We start from the raw sequence: 18,025 nt of genomic DNA, 5'->3' as shown, positions 1-18,025 counted from the left end.
TACGGGGAGGGGAGAGAGAGGAGAGAGAGTTAGAGATAGAGACAGACAAGACAGACACACAGACAGACACACACACAGAGGTGTCATCCAAAAGAACAAATGATAAAAGGAAACCCAAAATTATCAAAGCATTTTGTTTCTGGTAACATTAAATCACTGAAGTGTTTTGTTCCTGGTAACATTAAGTTAGTGCTGAAAACAGATTCACTCCACTTTTCCTAGTCTGGGCTGGCACACTTGAGCAGTATGAGGTAAAGTGGGGGACAGGGCACCTCTTACTAGTTGAGACAGCATGGTGATTAATGGAAACTCCTAAAATACCAATACCATCTTATGTAAACAAGAGATAATACATCTATTTTGCAAGATTGTTATAAAGATTGGCTAGTTCGCTGCTGCTCACATCCTCCAAAAGAGAGCTGAGACTTAAGAGATTCGATGAATGATGAGAGTATAAAATGAGATGGATAGAATGCACTTATGAAATGATCTAAGACAATAAGCATGTCATCATCATTATCATTGATTATTGCTGCTGGCATTATTATAGTTCAACCTGCACTTGTATGTCTCAGAGAAGATTCAAATTCAGGCCTTTGACAGTAAGATCCGATCTCTGTCCCTGACACTCGTCATCTAAGCCCGAGAGATGAACCTTTCTGCTGAGAGATGGATTTTGCCAGGCTCTTACCCTGACCCCATAGCTCACTTTCTCTTACACACATCCGCTGATTGCACCCAGGGCTATGAATGTGATTCCAGCTCAAGCCTTCACTACAGAGTACTTGAAAGAAGCACAAAGAACCATCCTATGAGATCTGTGCCTAATTGCAGCATCACCATTTTGATAGAGAGTGGGCGAGGAGTGGCTTCCTAGAAGACAGAAGTGCCTATTAAGTAACCGAGGCACAGTCACGGAAAATGAGTTTTAAATTAAAATTTAAAACAAATGCGTGAGATAGAAAAACAATAAGCAGTAGACCTCGTATAAAGCAATCAGAATCTAAATAAAAGCAGAGGCACCCAAATGGGTAGCTCTGATTTATCAAGTATAACGGTCTCTGGAATTTGGATGAGCATTTTCAAAAGTGTCTTTCTCCATTACTCAGTTGACCCTCAAAACTATAGGAAGCTCCCTGAGCACATTTATGCTTCTGATTTACCATGCACACATGCTACCACAGCCCTTTTGCAAGGCCAACCAAGTGCAGCGGGGAAAATGTCCCAGCCTTGTCTGACTTGTTTCCACACAGAGGGTATTATTTATGCATGTATGCTGTTTCTTTCCCTAGCTCCCTATGTCTGAATGCAAACTCCACAATAGCAGAGGAATTGTTCACCATTGTCAGCACCTCTCTGAGAATACACGTGATGTGCAGTAGATGCTTAATGGATAGCTGTTGAATAAAGAAAGGAATACAGACTTCGGAGCAATCCTGATCAACAAGCCTAACCTCCAGCAGTCTCAGTCCCCATGTCTGTAGCATGGGATCTAACCATGAAACTCAGAGGTAGGTGGTAAGATTTCCATGGGAGAAATGGATGCAAAGCACTAAGCATGGTTTTTGGGAGCAAGGACTCACCTAACAGTTGGAATAACTAAGGCAATACCTCAGAGCTAAATATTTCTCTTCCAAATTGATACAAAGCAATCTGCACCCGTCCCAAAGTCAGCCATCAAAGAATAGCAAACAAAGGGTCTGAGATCTGCAGAGAGTGCTCACCCCACAGGGCACCATAAGTGCTGAGGTCTCTTTATCATCTTCTAGATCCGCCTTAGTAGATAACAGCCCAAGAGTCAACCACTTGCTTTGACAAAGAAAAGGTGTTGCAGAACTAAGGCGGCTTACTGAGATGTGTTGTCTCTGGTGGTTAATGAGCTGCACAGGGCAAAATTCAAGAGCTGGGAGAAACCATGAGAGCTGAAATATTATGGTTTACTCTCTGGTCCTTGAAAAAGTTTGCAGAAGGACCCCCAGCTTTCAGCTGAGAAGAGGCCCAGAGTGGAGCCTCCCTGAGGTCACTGAAGGTCCTGCACCTTTGAGCTCCCTGGCCCCCACATCCTGTCACTGGTCCTGTCCATAGCTGAGAAACCTCAGTCATGGGGTCTGTGTGTATGGTGACAACTCTCAGCACAGCTCAGCTTTTCTCCTGGAGAGCAAACGAACAGTCACCGATCTGCAAGAGGCCAAACTATGCCCTGGAAGGGAATTTGAAAGAGCAATGGGACTCACCCTGGTGCCATGTTGGGCTCTATACCTAGTCTACCATCTTATTTCCGATCTGACTGAGTGTAAGTCCCCCCATCCTCCCTGGCTCTCAGTTTCCTTATGTGTTGAATGGGAATAATAACACTTTCCTAGCTGAGATCTTAGGAGACTGAATGAAATGAGACCCAGCATGCAAAAGCAGCTAGCACAGAAAATATTACTTTACCTCCTTAAAGACCAACATTTATAAAATGGTTCATTAAGAGGAAAAATATTACATTTCTGGGTCTACCAGATCTGCTGGAAAACATTCACAGTCTCCTTTTCCAGGGTAATAGGAACATCCTTTATCCCCTGTCGGGAATTATCTTCTGCCTAAATTATCTTACAGAGGCAGCTTCCTGACAGTGCCAATTTCTAAAAATATGTTGGTTTTGAGCTATAAATTGATTTTTTATTGTGATAAATTAAAATCCGATATCATCCAACAAGACACTAAACATACAGAAACCCAATTTTTCCCTTCAGATGTTCAGTCTCTTTGATATTAAAATGGATCTGGGGCTGCTGTCGGGCATTGGGAGGCTAAACCATGAAGCAAAGGAGGCAATGAATGGTATGGAGAAGGCAGAGAGAGCAAGTATGCACAAGCCCAAGGAAGGAAAAGCAAGAAAGGAGGAGGAGAAAGAGGATGCCTCCCTCCTACTTGCTGTTTTATGATCACCAAGGCACAACTCAGATAGTCCTAAGAGAAGCTCATAGGATAAAATCTGGCAAATCATTTGCTGGCAGGTCTCCCAAGAGAGTGCTGCTTGGCTTTGGGTTTCAGGCTTCTTCACTTGTAAATGAGTGGGCTAGATAATGCCTAAGTCCCCATCCTAGGGCTAGGGATCTTGAAACCATGCCCCTTGTTCTTGCTGCCCTTGCGTGTTTGTGTAGATTGTTTTCACTGGAATCTTACCACCTACTGCTCACCACCTCTGAATTTTATATCGTTATCTCTGAAAATTAGCAGTTGGTCTCTGGCATCTTGGGCTCCATCATTCAGCCTGGACAACTAGCATTCGTCCTAAATTGACATCTTTATCATATCTTTGAGTTTCCAGCAAAAAAGCACATTTTTTCTCTCTGCTTACTTGCATTTCTAGAACATTTGGTAGTATAAGTATGGCAAAAATATCTTCGTTTACAAGTCAAGTCAAGGTAGGTTCTAGATGAACTCATTACAAACAGGTTTTCATCGACATGAATGACTCCCGATGTCTCTGTAAGATGTAAGAATGTCAGGATGTGAGAAATACTGTTGTCACAGGGGATTATTTGTACAATGTAGTATGTCTGGCATCCATGGTCCCTAACAAATTTCCACATTTACCACATCCTTCCCCTCCAAAGTGGAAACCACCAGAAATGTCTACATCAATTTCTAAAACACCTCTTTTGGGGACAGAAGCAGTCAAGTGAAGAATTTTGAAGTGGAAGAAAGAAAACAAGCCTAGGAATTATAAAATGTGAATCAGAACTCAGTCCTGTCTCACGTAGCAGCCTGGGGCTAGTCTTTTCCAAGAACATTAGTTGACTGATTTGCAAAATGGGGACAGTAAAACCTCCTGGGAAGGTAGGCTTTTGGAGCCAGGAAAGCCTGCTATAAACCATTAGCTGCTGGTTCCTGGCCAGTCTTCCACCAGTCTGGGAGGGTTCTGTACACTATTTCACCCTCTGCAGGACCAGTTTTCCTTGATCTCTTCTGCTCTCTACAACATCCCACTGCTCCTCATTTTAAGCAACCAGTCAGAACTGAATAAGGAACAGACCTCATTTGGATGACACATGAATAAGGTGACATCTGGTTTTCACTGAGGAATAAATTTTAGTGTAGCCATTGCATTTAAAACACCATTATCCCTCTATTTATGAGGAATAATATACAATGCTGGGTCACTCACCAACTTTCCCCTGTTATTCTATTATTATTCTGAGTATGTGCTGGTTCTTAGTCACTAAGTCAATTTGTTTGTGGTATATTATTTCTGAGCCACCAGTGTGTGGAAGTGACTGAGCTAACTAGCTAGGGAAAGAGTGAAAAACAAACAGAGAGGACTTTATTCATCTGCCCATTGACAGAGACCATTAGCAAGTATTTCCTGAAGAGGAAAACACACGCACACACACACACAAACACACACACACACACACACACGCACGCACGCACACACGCACGCACACATACCTTTTAGATTTCCAAATATTTAAAAATAATGGGTATCTGTTTGAAAAAATGAAGTCATGAAGTTTGCATATAAGTGGATCAGCATGGAAAGTACCATGCTAATTGAAATGAGTCAGAAAGAGAGAGACAGACATAGAAAGATTGCACTCATCTGTGGAATATAGAATAATAGACTAGGAGTCTAATACCCAAGAATAGTAGAAATAAGTACTAGGAGGTTGACTCCATGGCTTGGAGGCTGATCTCTCATTCTGGGCAACTCAGAGAAGGGAACACCAAGTAAAATGTGGTCGGAGGTCATGCGGGGGAGGGGTGACGTGTGCCGAATGTAGACTAGAGACTGAACACAATGGCCGCTCAACACCTTTATTGCAAACCACAACACCTAATCAGAGAGAGAGAACAAAAGGGAATACCCTGTCATAGTGGTAGTTTGGGGTGGGGGGGAGACGGGACTGGGGAGGGTGGGAGGGACGCTGGGTTTACTGGTGGTGGAGAATGGGCACTGGTGAAGGGATGGGTTCTCAAACTTTGTATGGGGGAAACATGAGCACAATAATGTATAAATCTGTAACTGTACCCTCACGGTGATTCACTAATTAAAAATAAAAAAAAATAAATAAAAATAATGGGTATCTCTTCCCTGTTAGCTGTTTCATTTTCTGAGTTTCACAATTTTTTTTTTTTATGAAAACCCTCAGGAATGCACAAGAAGAGCATACCTATCTCTGTCCATTTGGACTGTTTTCACAGAAATGCCATTAATCAGATAACATACTCAAGAATTTTTGCTTTTTTCCAGGCTGGGAGGCTGAGAAGTCCAAGATGGTGCCCCGACTGATTGCTTATCTGGCAAATTAGGCATAGGCCCCTACAGACAGTGCCTTCTGCCTGGGTTCTCCTTTCACATTGTGAAAGGAGCTCAGGAGAAATCTGGGGACTCTGTTATAAGGATCAAAATTGCATCCATAAGGGCTTTATGCCCATAAATTTGTCTCTGTCCAAGGTCCTGCTTCTTAACACCGTCATGTTGGGAGCAGGGAGCAGGGAGCAGGGTGGACCTAAACAGACTATAACATTACCAAATTTTATCAATTTATTTCTACATACTGTTTGATTCTCAGCATCCCATATGGTCCCCTGGGCACCGCCAGGAGTCATTCCTGAGTGCAGAGCCAGGAGTGACCCCTGTGCATTTCAGGGGTATGAACCAAAAAAGCAAAAAAAAAAAAAAGTGTCACCAAACTGGACACACTACCTGCTCCCCAGGAGAGAGCATGACCAGAGCACAGGAACATGCAGACAACGAGGACTTATGTAGGCATGTGGGGAAAGAGGGGACAAGCTCCTTGCAGATTTCAAAGTCTGAGTTGGGTGGAAAACAGATTCTGCTTTTTATATCATTGTATTTAAATAGTTATACTGAAAACATGGACTGGAGCGATAGCACAGCAGGTAGGGTGTTTGCCTTGCATACAGCTGACCCAGATTCAATTCCTCCATCCCTCCTGGCAAACTACCAAGAGTATCTCGTCCGTAAGGCAGATCCTGTCAAGCTACCCATGGTGTATTCAATATGCCAAAAACAGTAACAAGTCTCACAATGGAGACGTTACTGGTGCCCGCTCAAGCAAATCGATGAATAATGGGACAACAGTGCTACAGTGGAGCAGATTCAGGGTTATCCCCAGCTTTGGGTGAGTTATTCACATTAAGCTTGAAGAGCTTTTCTGAATAAAATCAGAGGAGTAGATTTGTGGGTAGAACTCATCCCACTAGAGTTGGTCTTGTGGATGGAAAGTTGTCCCCATAACCAGATCACACTGAGGCCAGGGCATCCTAGAGGGTCCTTCTATGCCATGTGCTGCTTGGCTTCCTGGGGATTCAAAAAATGAACATGAGGCAGTGGTCCCTGGCCCTGAGATACAGTTATTTGACAAAATTAGACTCACTCAGTGAACTGAGAGCCACTGTGATACACATGTGAGTGGCACTGTTGCAACTCAGGCAAGATGGGAATCTTGCTAGTGCAATACTAGCTTTGAGGGTTATGTGCCACACCTAAGTTTTCCATCTCAGCTCTGTGACTTCATAACTGTGCTACTGAGAATAGTGGGGGCTCAGTTTTCACATCTATACACTGGTAACAATACCAGCACCTACTTGATATGTAGCTGAAGATATTTCACGGGGTGTATCTAATTGTGCCAAGTAGGTGCCGGCTAAGCCAAAAGAACAAACAATATTTGCAGGATGGTGGCAAAAAGAAGTGTGTGATCTTGCAAAGTTGATGCAGAGTAATGCTTTCTATCCTAAGAAAAACACTCATCTTTAGGGCCCTTCAATACTGGAGCGATAGCACAGCAGGTAGGGCGTTTTCCTCCATCCCTCTCAGAGAGCCCGGCAAGCTACCCAGAGTATCCTGCCCACATGGAAGAGCCTGGAAAGCTACCATGGCATATGCGATATGCCAAAAACAGTAACAACAAGTCTCACAATAGAGATGTTACTGGTGCCTGCTCGAGCAAGTCGATGAACAATGGGACGACAGTGACAGTGACAGTGACAATATTTATATACTATTTAAATACTATTTTTTATTTAGGAGGTACTTCTCAGCAGTTGGGGATAGAGTTTGGACCTCAATCAGGATATGTTCAGCCCAGTTCTGTGTGCTCAAAGGTTTGGTGCTTGGGATCAGAGGTGCTGGGGCTACCAGAGCCACACCTTTAAGTGCTGAGGTGGGGCAGGGAGTACCAGGGTTCAAACCTGGGGCACTGTGCATGCAGGACAGACATTCGAGTCCTTTGAGCAATCTCCCCAGCCCATTTCTATTTTCTTTATAGGACAACTTTTTTTATTCTATAGAATAAAACTGTGATTGGAGAGCCAGTGTCAGTGGGGTTCCCTGGAAGGACAGGCAGGACATGAAATTGGAGGGTCTGCAGTAAACCCACAGCCAACTCAAGGACACTTCCAAAACCTAGATTATCTTATTTTAAAAATGAAGAAAAGGCTTTTGCCATTCAGGGGTGTGATTTGAGGATCTAGTAGAACCATTTCTATAGCTAACATGATACTGCCCATTATAAATAATCACAGGAAGTTTATATATGACATTTTCTGCTTTCTCATTGATCCCGTTGGCATATTAGCAATACTTGGGTGTCAGAGCATATGAGCAACTTTCAGTATTGATTTATGCCCTGCAACATGCTAATAATAAAACAATTTTTTTCATATAAGGATTGGCATCAGGAGCTCTTTGAAATTTCAGACAAGGTGTAAATTGCTGCACAGGGTCTCTGTAATTGGGATCAAAACATTTTTGACAGCTTTTGGATTTTAAAATTCTAGTTGTTGTCACGTTTTGCAAATGTTTCTTTTCTTGGTTTGGAAAAAAAAAGAAGTGCAGTCAAGCTTGAGTAGGAACACAAGATAAACAACTAAAATTCATCATCCCAAATAACAAAGACTTGGTTTTCCTTTTCACTTCACAGACTCTTACCCTACATCATTCAGCCATTCCCTGATGGGTCATAAAAAAGGTTTAAGTAAACTGTTCCTGCTTGTAATCACCAAGGGAAGTTTTGAAAAACATTCCTTGATCTGAAGATAAATTACATCAAGAGGAGTGGTGTTAAGGGAGAAACAGAATAACAAAACTGGTCTTAGAAATCAATGTAGATATGATGTTGTTCAACATCTCATCCTTTCCCTGACCCTTTCAACTGTCTCTCCATCATGGACATGCCACTAGGATAATTCCTAGGGAAGGGTACCCATATCTAAAGAAGATGACTCTCCTGATGTTTTAACACCTCTGATGGACAGAAACTTATTCTTAGTGATAAACTGAAATGGCTTCTTGGAAATTTATGCCACCTAATCTATGTTCCACGGCTTGAGATCACACAAAGAAAGTCAGCTCCTTATACTGCACAGACTTTTGGAGAGACAGATACAGTTAAGCTAGTGGCCATTATGCATCATTTCTGCTTTGTCATGAACATATTCCATCCCATCCCCAGTTTTCTCCAAGCCTGTGTGAGGCTAAGATTGCAGAATCCAGTGGTTACTGAAGCTTGGTGCTAATCAATCAGAGCTGGAGAAGCTGAAGCACAAAGAAGACATTTAACATCACTTTCTTCCTACTTCTCCCCCAGGGATCAGACACTCTGCCCACAAAGCCCAAGGACTTTGGTTGAAAGAATGGTTTTCCTACTGTTCTCTTTTTGTCTAGCTAAAGAATCAAAATGAGTAGTTTAGGGTCTGGTGGAATCTTTCTTTGGGGATGGTTTAATTATCTTGAGTGGAGTTTAATCATTCTTGAGTAGAAGATTTAGATAAAGGTGATGAACACCAATGACCTCTCTTCATTAAATCCTGCAATAGGATCTTACTGACCTGGATACAGTCCACTTGGTAGTTGGATGTATGATGGAAGAGCCAAGTACCCAAACATGGTCTGCAGACAAGATAAAGGATCTGATTGTCTTTTTCACTCCTGTCCCTTGGGCATCACCACTTGTTGTGGTGATAGGTGTGGAAATAGGAAGAATTGATTGTTGAACACTTATTATTGTGCCATATGAACAACCTTGAAATTATCTTTCAGTTGGGGTTAGTTCACGTAAGCTGGACCCCAGAAAATATGCTAAAAGATCAATGATAATCTCTAATTCTCTGTAAAACCAAAGCTCTCTGCCTCCTGTGTGCTGATCCATGAGGCCATATCTATGCTGAGAAGTCTTGGTTCTGCCTAATTTCTAATCCCTCCCCTTTCATCTGGATACTCTCATTTTCCTAAATTCCTTTTAAAATGTGGGGTTCAAAACTAAGCACAAAAATCAAATGCACCAATTTCTGACACAGGCCAATTTGAGACGGAATCCTAGGTCTACCTCTTACATGCTGGATGACTTTGGGTATGTGACTTATAAGAAATGCAGTCCTTCTGCCCATATACCCTCCCCCCCATCTCTGGTGACTCAGCAGTCATGACCATAAGACACCTGTGGCTGGTGCCAGATAATCTCATTATTGGCCACAATCCAGATCATGTCCTTCTTTCCCAAAAGAGAGCATAATATGATGCTGGCCATAACCCTGCCACCAGAACCAAGCCAGGCTGTTTCACTCCAGGCACCCCAGAGGAGGGTGGGTAAGAGCTTTCCCCACCCCAAGAGACCCAGCCCCAGCAGCCTAAAACCTCCATAACTCAACTGCCTCCATGCTCATGGAAGCTCTCCATATCCTCAGGCAGAACCTCATCTACAAGTAAACCTATTCCTGGACCGCAGCCATGACACTTCATACCACACACCCTACCCATACTCCAAGAGTACCACAACACATTTGATGGTTTTCAAAGTAGGAGGCAACTCATCTTAGAGGGAATTTTTTTCCTCATATATATGTATATATAAAAGCACACAAGGCTCAACTTCTAACAACATGTTAGTGATCTCTTACAGAAGGGTTTAATGGCCCCTGGGTGGAACACAACAATTCTCACCCTCTTTCCTCTAAGTATACTTTTTTGTAGCATTTTCAGTGGCTTTTCATAACAAACAATACAAAATATATTATTTCGGTTCTGCTGTGGGTCAGGGATTGGGGTTCAAGATGGAAACACCCAAAATGTGGTGGTGGGAAGGTGTAAATAGTGATGGGATTGGTGTTTGGATATTAAATATAATGGAATATTGTGAACTACTCTATAAAATAAAATGAATTATATTTAACAAAGAAATGCAGTTTTTTTTCCTTTTGAGTCACACCTGGCGATGCTCAGAGGTTACTCCTGGCTCATGTGCTCGGGTATTACTCCTGGAAGTGCTTAGGGGACCATATGGGATGCTGGGATTGAACCCAGGTTGGCCACAAACAAGGCAAATGCCCTACTCACTGTGCTATTGCTCCAGCCCCGAAATGCAATCTTTCTGAATGAATAAAAAGACTCATGAATCAGACCACCAAGTATCTGACTCCATTGCTATCACCACTTACATTTAGCAAATTATGTAAATTTTCCTGTCCTTGATGTCTTCAACTACACAGTGCAAATGGGTACTATCTCATAGGTTGTGAGGATTGAATGAGTTGGTCCATATTAAGTGGACACAACAATGTCTGGTCCACTAATGTGCTTAATGGACATCATTGTTAGGTTTATTTCATAGGACTTATAACTTATGAGAGGTTATAAGAATCAAACAGATTAACACATGAAGTGAATAGAATGCACATAATGCAGAGTAGGTATTCAAAAAATGAGAGTAATTATCACTACTTTTTATGATGGCAAAATAAACTTAAAACAAGACTTATGGGGCTGGAGCGATAGCACAGTGTGTAGGGCGTTTGCCTTGCACGCAGCCAACCAAATTCGATTCCCAGCATCCCATATGGTCCTCTGAGCACTGCCAGGGGTGACTCCTCAGTGCAGAGCCAGGAGTAACCCCAGGTGTCACAGAAAAAAAAAGCAAAAAAAAAAACTAAGACTTTTCATTTTAGGCATTTTAAAGTCTACATTTTGTTAGTTGTACTAAGTAGGTTCACAGTACTATACACCATTACCACCATCCATCACCAGCAATTGAAAATCTGTTCTCATTGGACACTAATTCCTTATGGAGGTCTCCTCTGTGCCCTAACAACTGTCATTCAACTTTCACATTCACCATGTCTACTTTGTCTCCTCTCGAGACCTCACATAAGTGAGAAATACAAAACTTGTCTCTTAACAATTTATCAAAAAATCTTAAACATTCATCCTCGCTGGGGCATATGCCAGAACTTCCCTTTATCATACCACTGCAGAATATTTCACTCTAAGTAAATATCACTTTGTGTTTATCCATTATCTACCGATAAGAACTTGGATTGTTTCCACCTTTCAGCTAGTGTGACTAACGCTGCTCTAAACATGAAAATACAAATATCTATCCTATTACTAGCTAATTAGAAGCGGTTTTCTTCAAGAAAAAAATGTGTCTTTACTGCGAATCATCATGCTACCACCCAATGGACTTCTATCATGAAGCCTATGAAGAACAAAAAGGGGGAGATAATACTGGAATTTGATTAATGTTAAATTACCTCAAGTACTGTCTACAAAGGATTCTATAAACTGTCTTGTGAAGTTCAAAGATGTCACAAATGGAGGTATTTAATAATATACAAATCACTCAGGGATAAATATCACTCATTTGCCTTTTGGACTCTGGACGAAACAGAACCTGGGATACTCTTTCTGTTTCTCTCATAGTCATGAAGGGGATAGGTCAGGGAAGCTCTGAAGGTGAGCCTGGGAACCGATGATGAAAATCACATCTTTGGTGGGTTTGACCAGAGGTCAAACCTTACATTTCCAGCCATATGATGACAAATTTTTTGATATAAAGAATTTCATTTAACACTGTATGACTGAAATCCAATCATGAACAGCTTCATAAGGGTATATTTCATAGTGACTCAATAAAAAAGTTTTTTAAAGATATTGCTGACACAAAACTGCACTTTTACTTCGCATATCAATAAAATACATACAATATTATATAAAGCAAAAATCATAAAGAATTCCATTTATTCCCTTTGATGGCAGCAATTGCAAGGTGCCACTGGAAACCTTAGTGAGTCTGGATGCTTTGACTGAATCAAAGACCCACTTGTATCTCCCTTGAGGGCACATGCCATGAAAGTTGCCAACATAGAATAATTTAACTTAAACTGTCACGATACCCACAGCTCTTCAAAGCTCCTCTAACTCCCATTACATTACTGGGATGGAGTGACACTTTTATCACAGTACCAGTCTAGAAAACACAGGCCGTCAAAGTAGCCAAAACTGAGAGGAAGCCTCCTTGTGATAGATGATCACTATTGATGGAGTATGTCAGCTACTTTATGTGTGTTTATGCTTGTTTGATATTCTTGCCCCAAGGAGAGGCCTTTAAGGGCACATCAGTCTGTGGATTCCATCTCATGATGCCATGTGCTTTTGTACTTACCCCTGTCTTCTCATCAAAGATCTTGATTCCTCCAAAGGAAATGGTTAAAAAGATTTTCTGTTTGTGTTCTCCTTTGGAGCGAGCGCCAGCAACAACGCCCTGTTGAAAGGAAGAACATGGTTTTCACTACAGTGTTTTCATTTGAAAATCTCTGGTCCCAGAGGCATGTCAGATGCTATCCAGCAGTGCTACCAATCATGCATATGTTGTGCTCTGCACTCCACCCCCCCTCCATGTCTTCTACCTGATGGGCCTGTGTCTTCAAGATATTTTAGGGGAACATTTATCCAAGATGCTCTAACACTGCATAGATAGATATCTGGCATTGATTTGTTTGACTAATCAAGATTTATAGTACGCCCACTCTATGCCTACACACTTGACTCAGAGTGGGAGATCCTGAGATAAACACAATTTTCTTTGCTGGATTTTGTGGGGGCTATGGTTTTAATATTTTCAATAAAGGTGTGCCTCTGAATATATTCCTGAATGCTTTTACTATCATTATACTTCCTGAAAAAGTTGTCAGATTAAGAGAACTTAGAAATTTTAAAGAATAAGACACTACTGCAAGTGTGAATGCTTGATTTTGTTGGAAAAAAATAGGAGTGTCAAAATTGTGTGTCCTCTCATTTGTGGAATATAAAATAACATAATATGAGACGGATACCCAAGGACAGTAGAGATAAGGGCCAGGAATATAGCTCCATAGTTGGAATCCTGTCTCATGAGCTGGGAGAGAAGGCAGCTAGAATAGAGAAGGGATCACTTAGTGATGGTTGGAGGGATTGTTCGGGATGGGAGATGTGTGCTGAAAGTAGATAAAGGACCAAACCTTATAGCCTCTCTGTATTTATATTGCAAATCATAATACCCAAAAGTAGAGAGAGCATGGGGGAAACTGTCTGTCATAGAGGCAGGAGGGAGATTGTGATGGGGGGGGGGTGGTACTGGGGATATTGGTGGTGGAAAATGTGCACTGGTGGAGGGATGAGTGTTCAATTGTTGTATGACTGAAACTCAAACATGAAAGCTTTGTAACTGTATCTTATGGTGATTCACTTAAAAAAAGTGTGTCCTTAGTTTGCAGGTTTTCTCCCAGATATTCTGCGGCTTTTGCTGCCTTTCTCCATCACATTTCAGCATTTTTGAGGACTATTCCTACCAAGTGTGCTGTGGATGTAGCTTGGCAGTAGAGTACTTGTCTTGAATGTGTGAGGCCCTAGGATTGATCTCTTGTGCCACCACAACCCAAACCAACCAAATAATGCATTTCATTTGTCAATAGAGGGAGCTCCCCTCTTTTATAAACTTTGTGTCCACTGATGATATGTATATCTGAGACAATTAGAAGATCAACTTCACCAATGACTGGAATATTATCCTTTCATTGCTCTATCCAAGGGAGGTTCCCTGAAAGGGCAAAGAGTGATTATTAGAGAGACCCAGGTTCCATCAAAGCTGATAGGATGGGAGTTAGACAGACAAAGACAGTTGCTTTTTAAGTTAGCCTCCATGTCAGCCTGAGAGAGGTGGGCCTGGCCCTCATCTTAGGGAACTGCTCAGAGGAGAAAGTCCAGGCAAAAGTCTTACACTGCATGGCTCTTGGGGAATCTGCATTATTTGACCAGGGGCTTCCAGCCCTTCATCGATACAAGTGTCCATAGCGGAGGACATTAAACCCAACCCTCATCAGAGACAGTTCTGGGCTTTTAGGAGTAGAAATGTCAAAATACTGACTTCATCATTCCAGGAGATGAGAAAAGTTGATCTTGTTTACAGACCAGAATATTCTCTACCCAGGTGCAAAGCATGATGAATGTTAGAAAGCAAGAGGGCCAAAAGACATGAGGAAGGGATTTCTCTTGAGATTACTGGGTTAACTTTATGTTATGTATTGTACATGACCAAGGAATCAAGACTAGGATTATAGTCCCTGCTTTCTGTGCTATGGAGCCAAGGGCCCAGTCTCTCTCAATCCCACTTCCTTAGATGTAAATACTTTTCTGTGGGTCTGAGAGACCCAAGTACTAATGTACTAACATGTACTAATATGATACCCAGTACTCTGTAGAGATGTTCCTCAGTTGCTTCTGTATAATCAATGACTGCCCCTTATAATTGGTGATGCACTTCCAGTGTGAGGATTCACTAACAAAAAACTCCTTTCCTCCTCATCATACACCAGCTGGAGGTGAGACAGAGCAATCCATTGTCTCTCCATTTGCCTAGAAGAATGCACACACAACTTGCTGTGCGACTTCTTTTATAAATTTTCTGTGCCTAGTGTTGAGAACAGAGATTGGTATATATAGCAAGTGCTCAAATTTCCCTTTCTGGGTAACAGACAATCAGACCTTGGTCCTAGAAACCCTTGACATTGAAACCTATGTTTATGACTAGATTTGGAGTAAAATAAGTTCTGGGACTACCTCTCTGCTCCCTAACTCTTCAACCTCAGGCACCTAGTCATAAGCTAAAGTGAGACCAAGTTGTAGTCCTGAAAAAAATTTGGAAGAACTGAAAGATCACATAGAAGTGGGGATGAATGGGTATGGTGGTGCGCCCTCCTAGGTGAGAATATCACAGGACTTGGGGGAAGAGGCTGCACCTTTGAGTCATAAAATTGAACCTCAGCATCCCTATCTTCAAAGCAGTCACAACAGGCCCACTCTTGCTCTTAGAATCACAGCGACAACAAATGTCCATCATTCTTATAACATAGCCCTGCTGAGCAGAGAATGTCCACGATCCCACCCCCGCTGCTTGCCGGGTCTCAGCTATTCTCCAAGCCCTGCCCAGGAGAAAGGATACGTGTCTGTAAAGGGGTGGAAAGGGCCCATATGCATGCGCCAGTGGTGTTTCTGCTAGGGGATGGGGTGATGCTTTGCATGACAAATGTAAGAGAAGACTAGCTATACACAGCCATCTTTGAGGAATAAAACTCCAGTTTCATCAGATTGTTTCTCCCATGGGATTCAACCCTAGATCATGACCTGAGAACCTGCACCAACTCCCATCAGGCAACACGCCTCAGGGTCTCTGCTCCCCATCCCAACATGTAGACTATTCACTGCTGTTACTCAGAGCTAAGGGCACAGGCAGGACGGCAAGGGAGAGCTCCAGTTGGGAAATGGGAAGAGGCCAATGGGGTGTCTTGAGGGTTTGGGGGTCTAACAGCAGCCTCCTAAGCTGGGAAGCCACTAGTGGAAAAGGAAAGCATTTTCTTAGGTGCCTTCTACATGCTGGAAAATATTTTCTATGCCACATAATTTAGCCCAGAGCACAATTTGGGGACATAAGAATGACCTCCTAAGTTGACATGTGAAGCAACATAGTCATTAGCCCAAAGGAGTAGTTCAGGGGCTTATATAGCCCGACTTGCAAGTATATGATTATGAGTTAATACCTGTCATTGCAATGGGAAGGGGTAGGCAGTATAGCTCAGTGGCAGAGCATCTGACTGCACAATGGTGACAGATGGAAGGATACACACACACACACACACACACACACACACACACACACACTTGCTCTGTCCTCTCAAACTGGAAGTTTATATTTCCAGGTAGAGCCCAGGCACCTCCTCTCTTGGGCTCACGAAACTGGCTGAGCTACTGTGGGTCCTTGGCTGACGTGGTGCAGAGATGTACCAAGACAGTGGCAGCCACCCAAAGTATCACAGGCCTGCCTCAGGCCTGTCTCCTCAGCAGCCTCAGGACTCTGGAGAGAACCCACCACTGGACAGTTTCTTCATGCCAGTTTCTTATTCTTTTTTTTTTTGCTTTTTGGGTCATACCCAGCTATGCTCAGGGGTTACTCCTGGCTTTGCACTCAGGAATTACTCCTGGCGGTGCTTGGGGGACCATATGGGATGCCAGGGATCGAACCCGGGTTGGCCGCGTGCAAGGCAAACGCCCTACCCACTGTGCTATCGCTCCGGCCCCACCAGTTTCTTATTCTTAATTAATTAATATTAATTAATATTTATCATGAGCAAATCTCCATTAGACTTACCTCACACTCATTGCTCTGCTGAAAAAGGGATTGTAAGCAGAGCAACAGTACAGCGAGTAAGGCATTTGCCTTGCACACAGAAGACAGAGTGTGAGCCGAAGCATCTCCTATGACCACCTGAGTACTACCCGGAGTAATTCTTGAGTGCAAAGCCAGGGGTGACCCCTGAGCATAGCTGGGTGTGGCCCAAACACTGAGACAAAAAGGAACTTGCGTAGAGTCAAGGAGAACCTGCCCTTGGTCCCCATCCACATCAAAAGTCTTCTCAGAGAAGGAGTGTGGTTCAGCCTGATTGGAAGTTTGGGAGAAGCAGCTGAGTGTGAGTGGAGTGAGATGCAGTGACAGGGGGTTAATAGTGGAAAAGTTGAACATGGAGGTATAAGATGGGGAGGGAATATTGGGAGGAGAAGCTGGGCGTTGGGGGAGAAGCTGAACCTGGAGGGAAGGCAGAAGTGAAGAGACAAGTGGAGTAGCTGAGAGTTTGTATGGCAAGGTGGGGGCGAAGAAGCTGAACCCGGGGTGGGGGAAGCTTGGGAGAGTTGGGAGACGCTTAGCCTGCGTGCTCATCTCTCCTGGTGCTGTGTGGCCCACCCACTGACGAGAGAGGCAAGGAGACTGGGTCCTGCGGCAGTGTCTGGTGTTGCTTCAGGAAGAGCAGGGGTGCAGGAGCAGAGGGCTCAATTACTAACTCATCACACACCACGTGGCTAGCCGGCCTCCTTCTAGAATGTCCACCATGGCTGTGTATCTACCTCCTGTCTTCTAGACCAGTCTCCATGAGTCTCTAAGCTGTGGCTGAGGATTCTCTCAGACTGCCCTACCCCCCACCTCCCGATGCCTGCTTCTCAGTTAGATTGGACCTGGTAGGAGAAGGTTCATTTCTGGACTACCCAGAAACACAACATCTGGAATTTACTACTTAAAGAGTCATAGAAACCTCCTCCGAGAGGCAACCTGGTAAATCAAGATTTTGATACCATATTATACATATATATGTATGTATGTGTATATATATATATATATATATATTATGTATGTATGGGACTCCATGCAAGGCTGTTTTCACTCAGGGCGTCCCAGAGAGGGGCGGGTGAGAACCCTCCCCAGCCCAAGGAACTCAGCCCCGGCAGCCGATCTCCACTGCCCAATGGCCGCCATGCTTCAGGCTGCTTTCTGGACCGCCCGCGTGACACATTATAAAGACACTTTCTACCCATTTTTCATAATTACCACACCATATTTGATGGAGTTCAATCAGTAGGCAACAAATCATAGAGAGTAATATATATACATACATACACACACACATACTTCTCAGAGAGCCCGGCAAGCTACTGGGAGTATCCCACCTGCACAGGAAGAGCCTGGTAAGCTACCCGTGGTGCATTCAATATGCCAAAAACAGTAACAATAGGTCTCATTCCCCTGACCCTGAAAGAGCCTCCAATCTTTGGGAAAGACGAGTAAGGAGAGGCTGCTAAAATCTCAGGGCTGCGAGGAATAGAGACATTACTGGTGCCCGCTCGAGTAAATTGATGAACAATGGGATGACA

The 18,025-nt window shown here is 43.1% G+C and overlaps 1 protein-coding gene across 6 annotated transcripts in view; it reads right to left on the bottom strand.

Annotated features, from left to right (window-relative positions):
* The window catches only part of DAB1 (DAB adaptor protein 1), a 1,237,060-nt gene that overhangs the window by 129,186 nt on the left and 1,089,849 nt on the right, over positions 1–18,025 (bottom strand). For all 6 annotated transcript variants that reach the window (XM_055138597.1, XM_055138598.1, XM_055138599.1 and 3 more), the window contains one exon: positions 12,456–12,554. In XM_055138597.1, coding sequence (XP_054994572.1) covers positions 12,456–12,554 — 99 coding nt within the window. The remainder of the gene's footprint in view (positions 1–12,455; positions 12,555–18,025) is intronic.

Source organism: Sorex araneus, chromosome 5 (assembly GCF_027595985.1).
Source record: "Sorex araneus isolate mSorAra2 chromosome 5, mSorAra2.pri, whole genome shotgun sequence".
NCBI classification, from domain to species: domain Eukaryota; kingdom Metazoa; phylum Chordata; class Mammalia; order Eulipotyphla; family Soricidae; genus Sorex; species Sorex araneus.
Note: the sequence above shows the minus strand (reverse complement) of the source record. Positions and strands in the feature narration are given on the sequence as shown.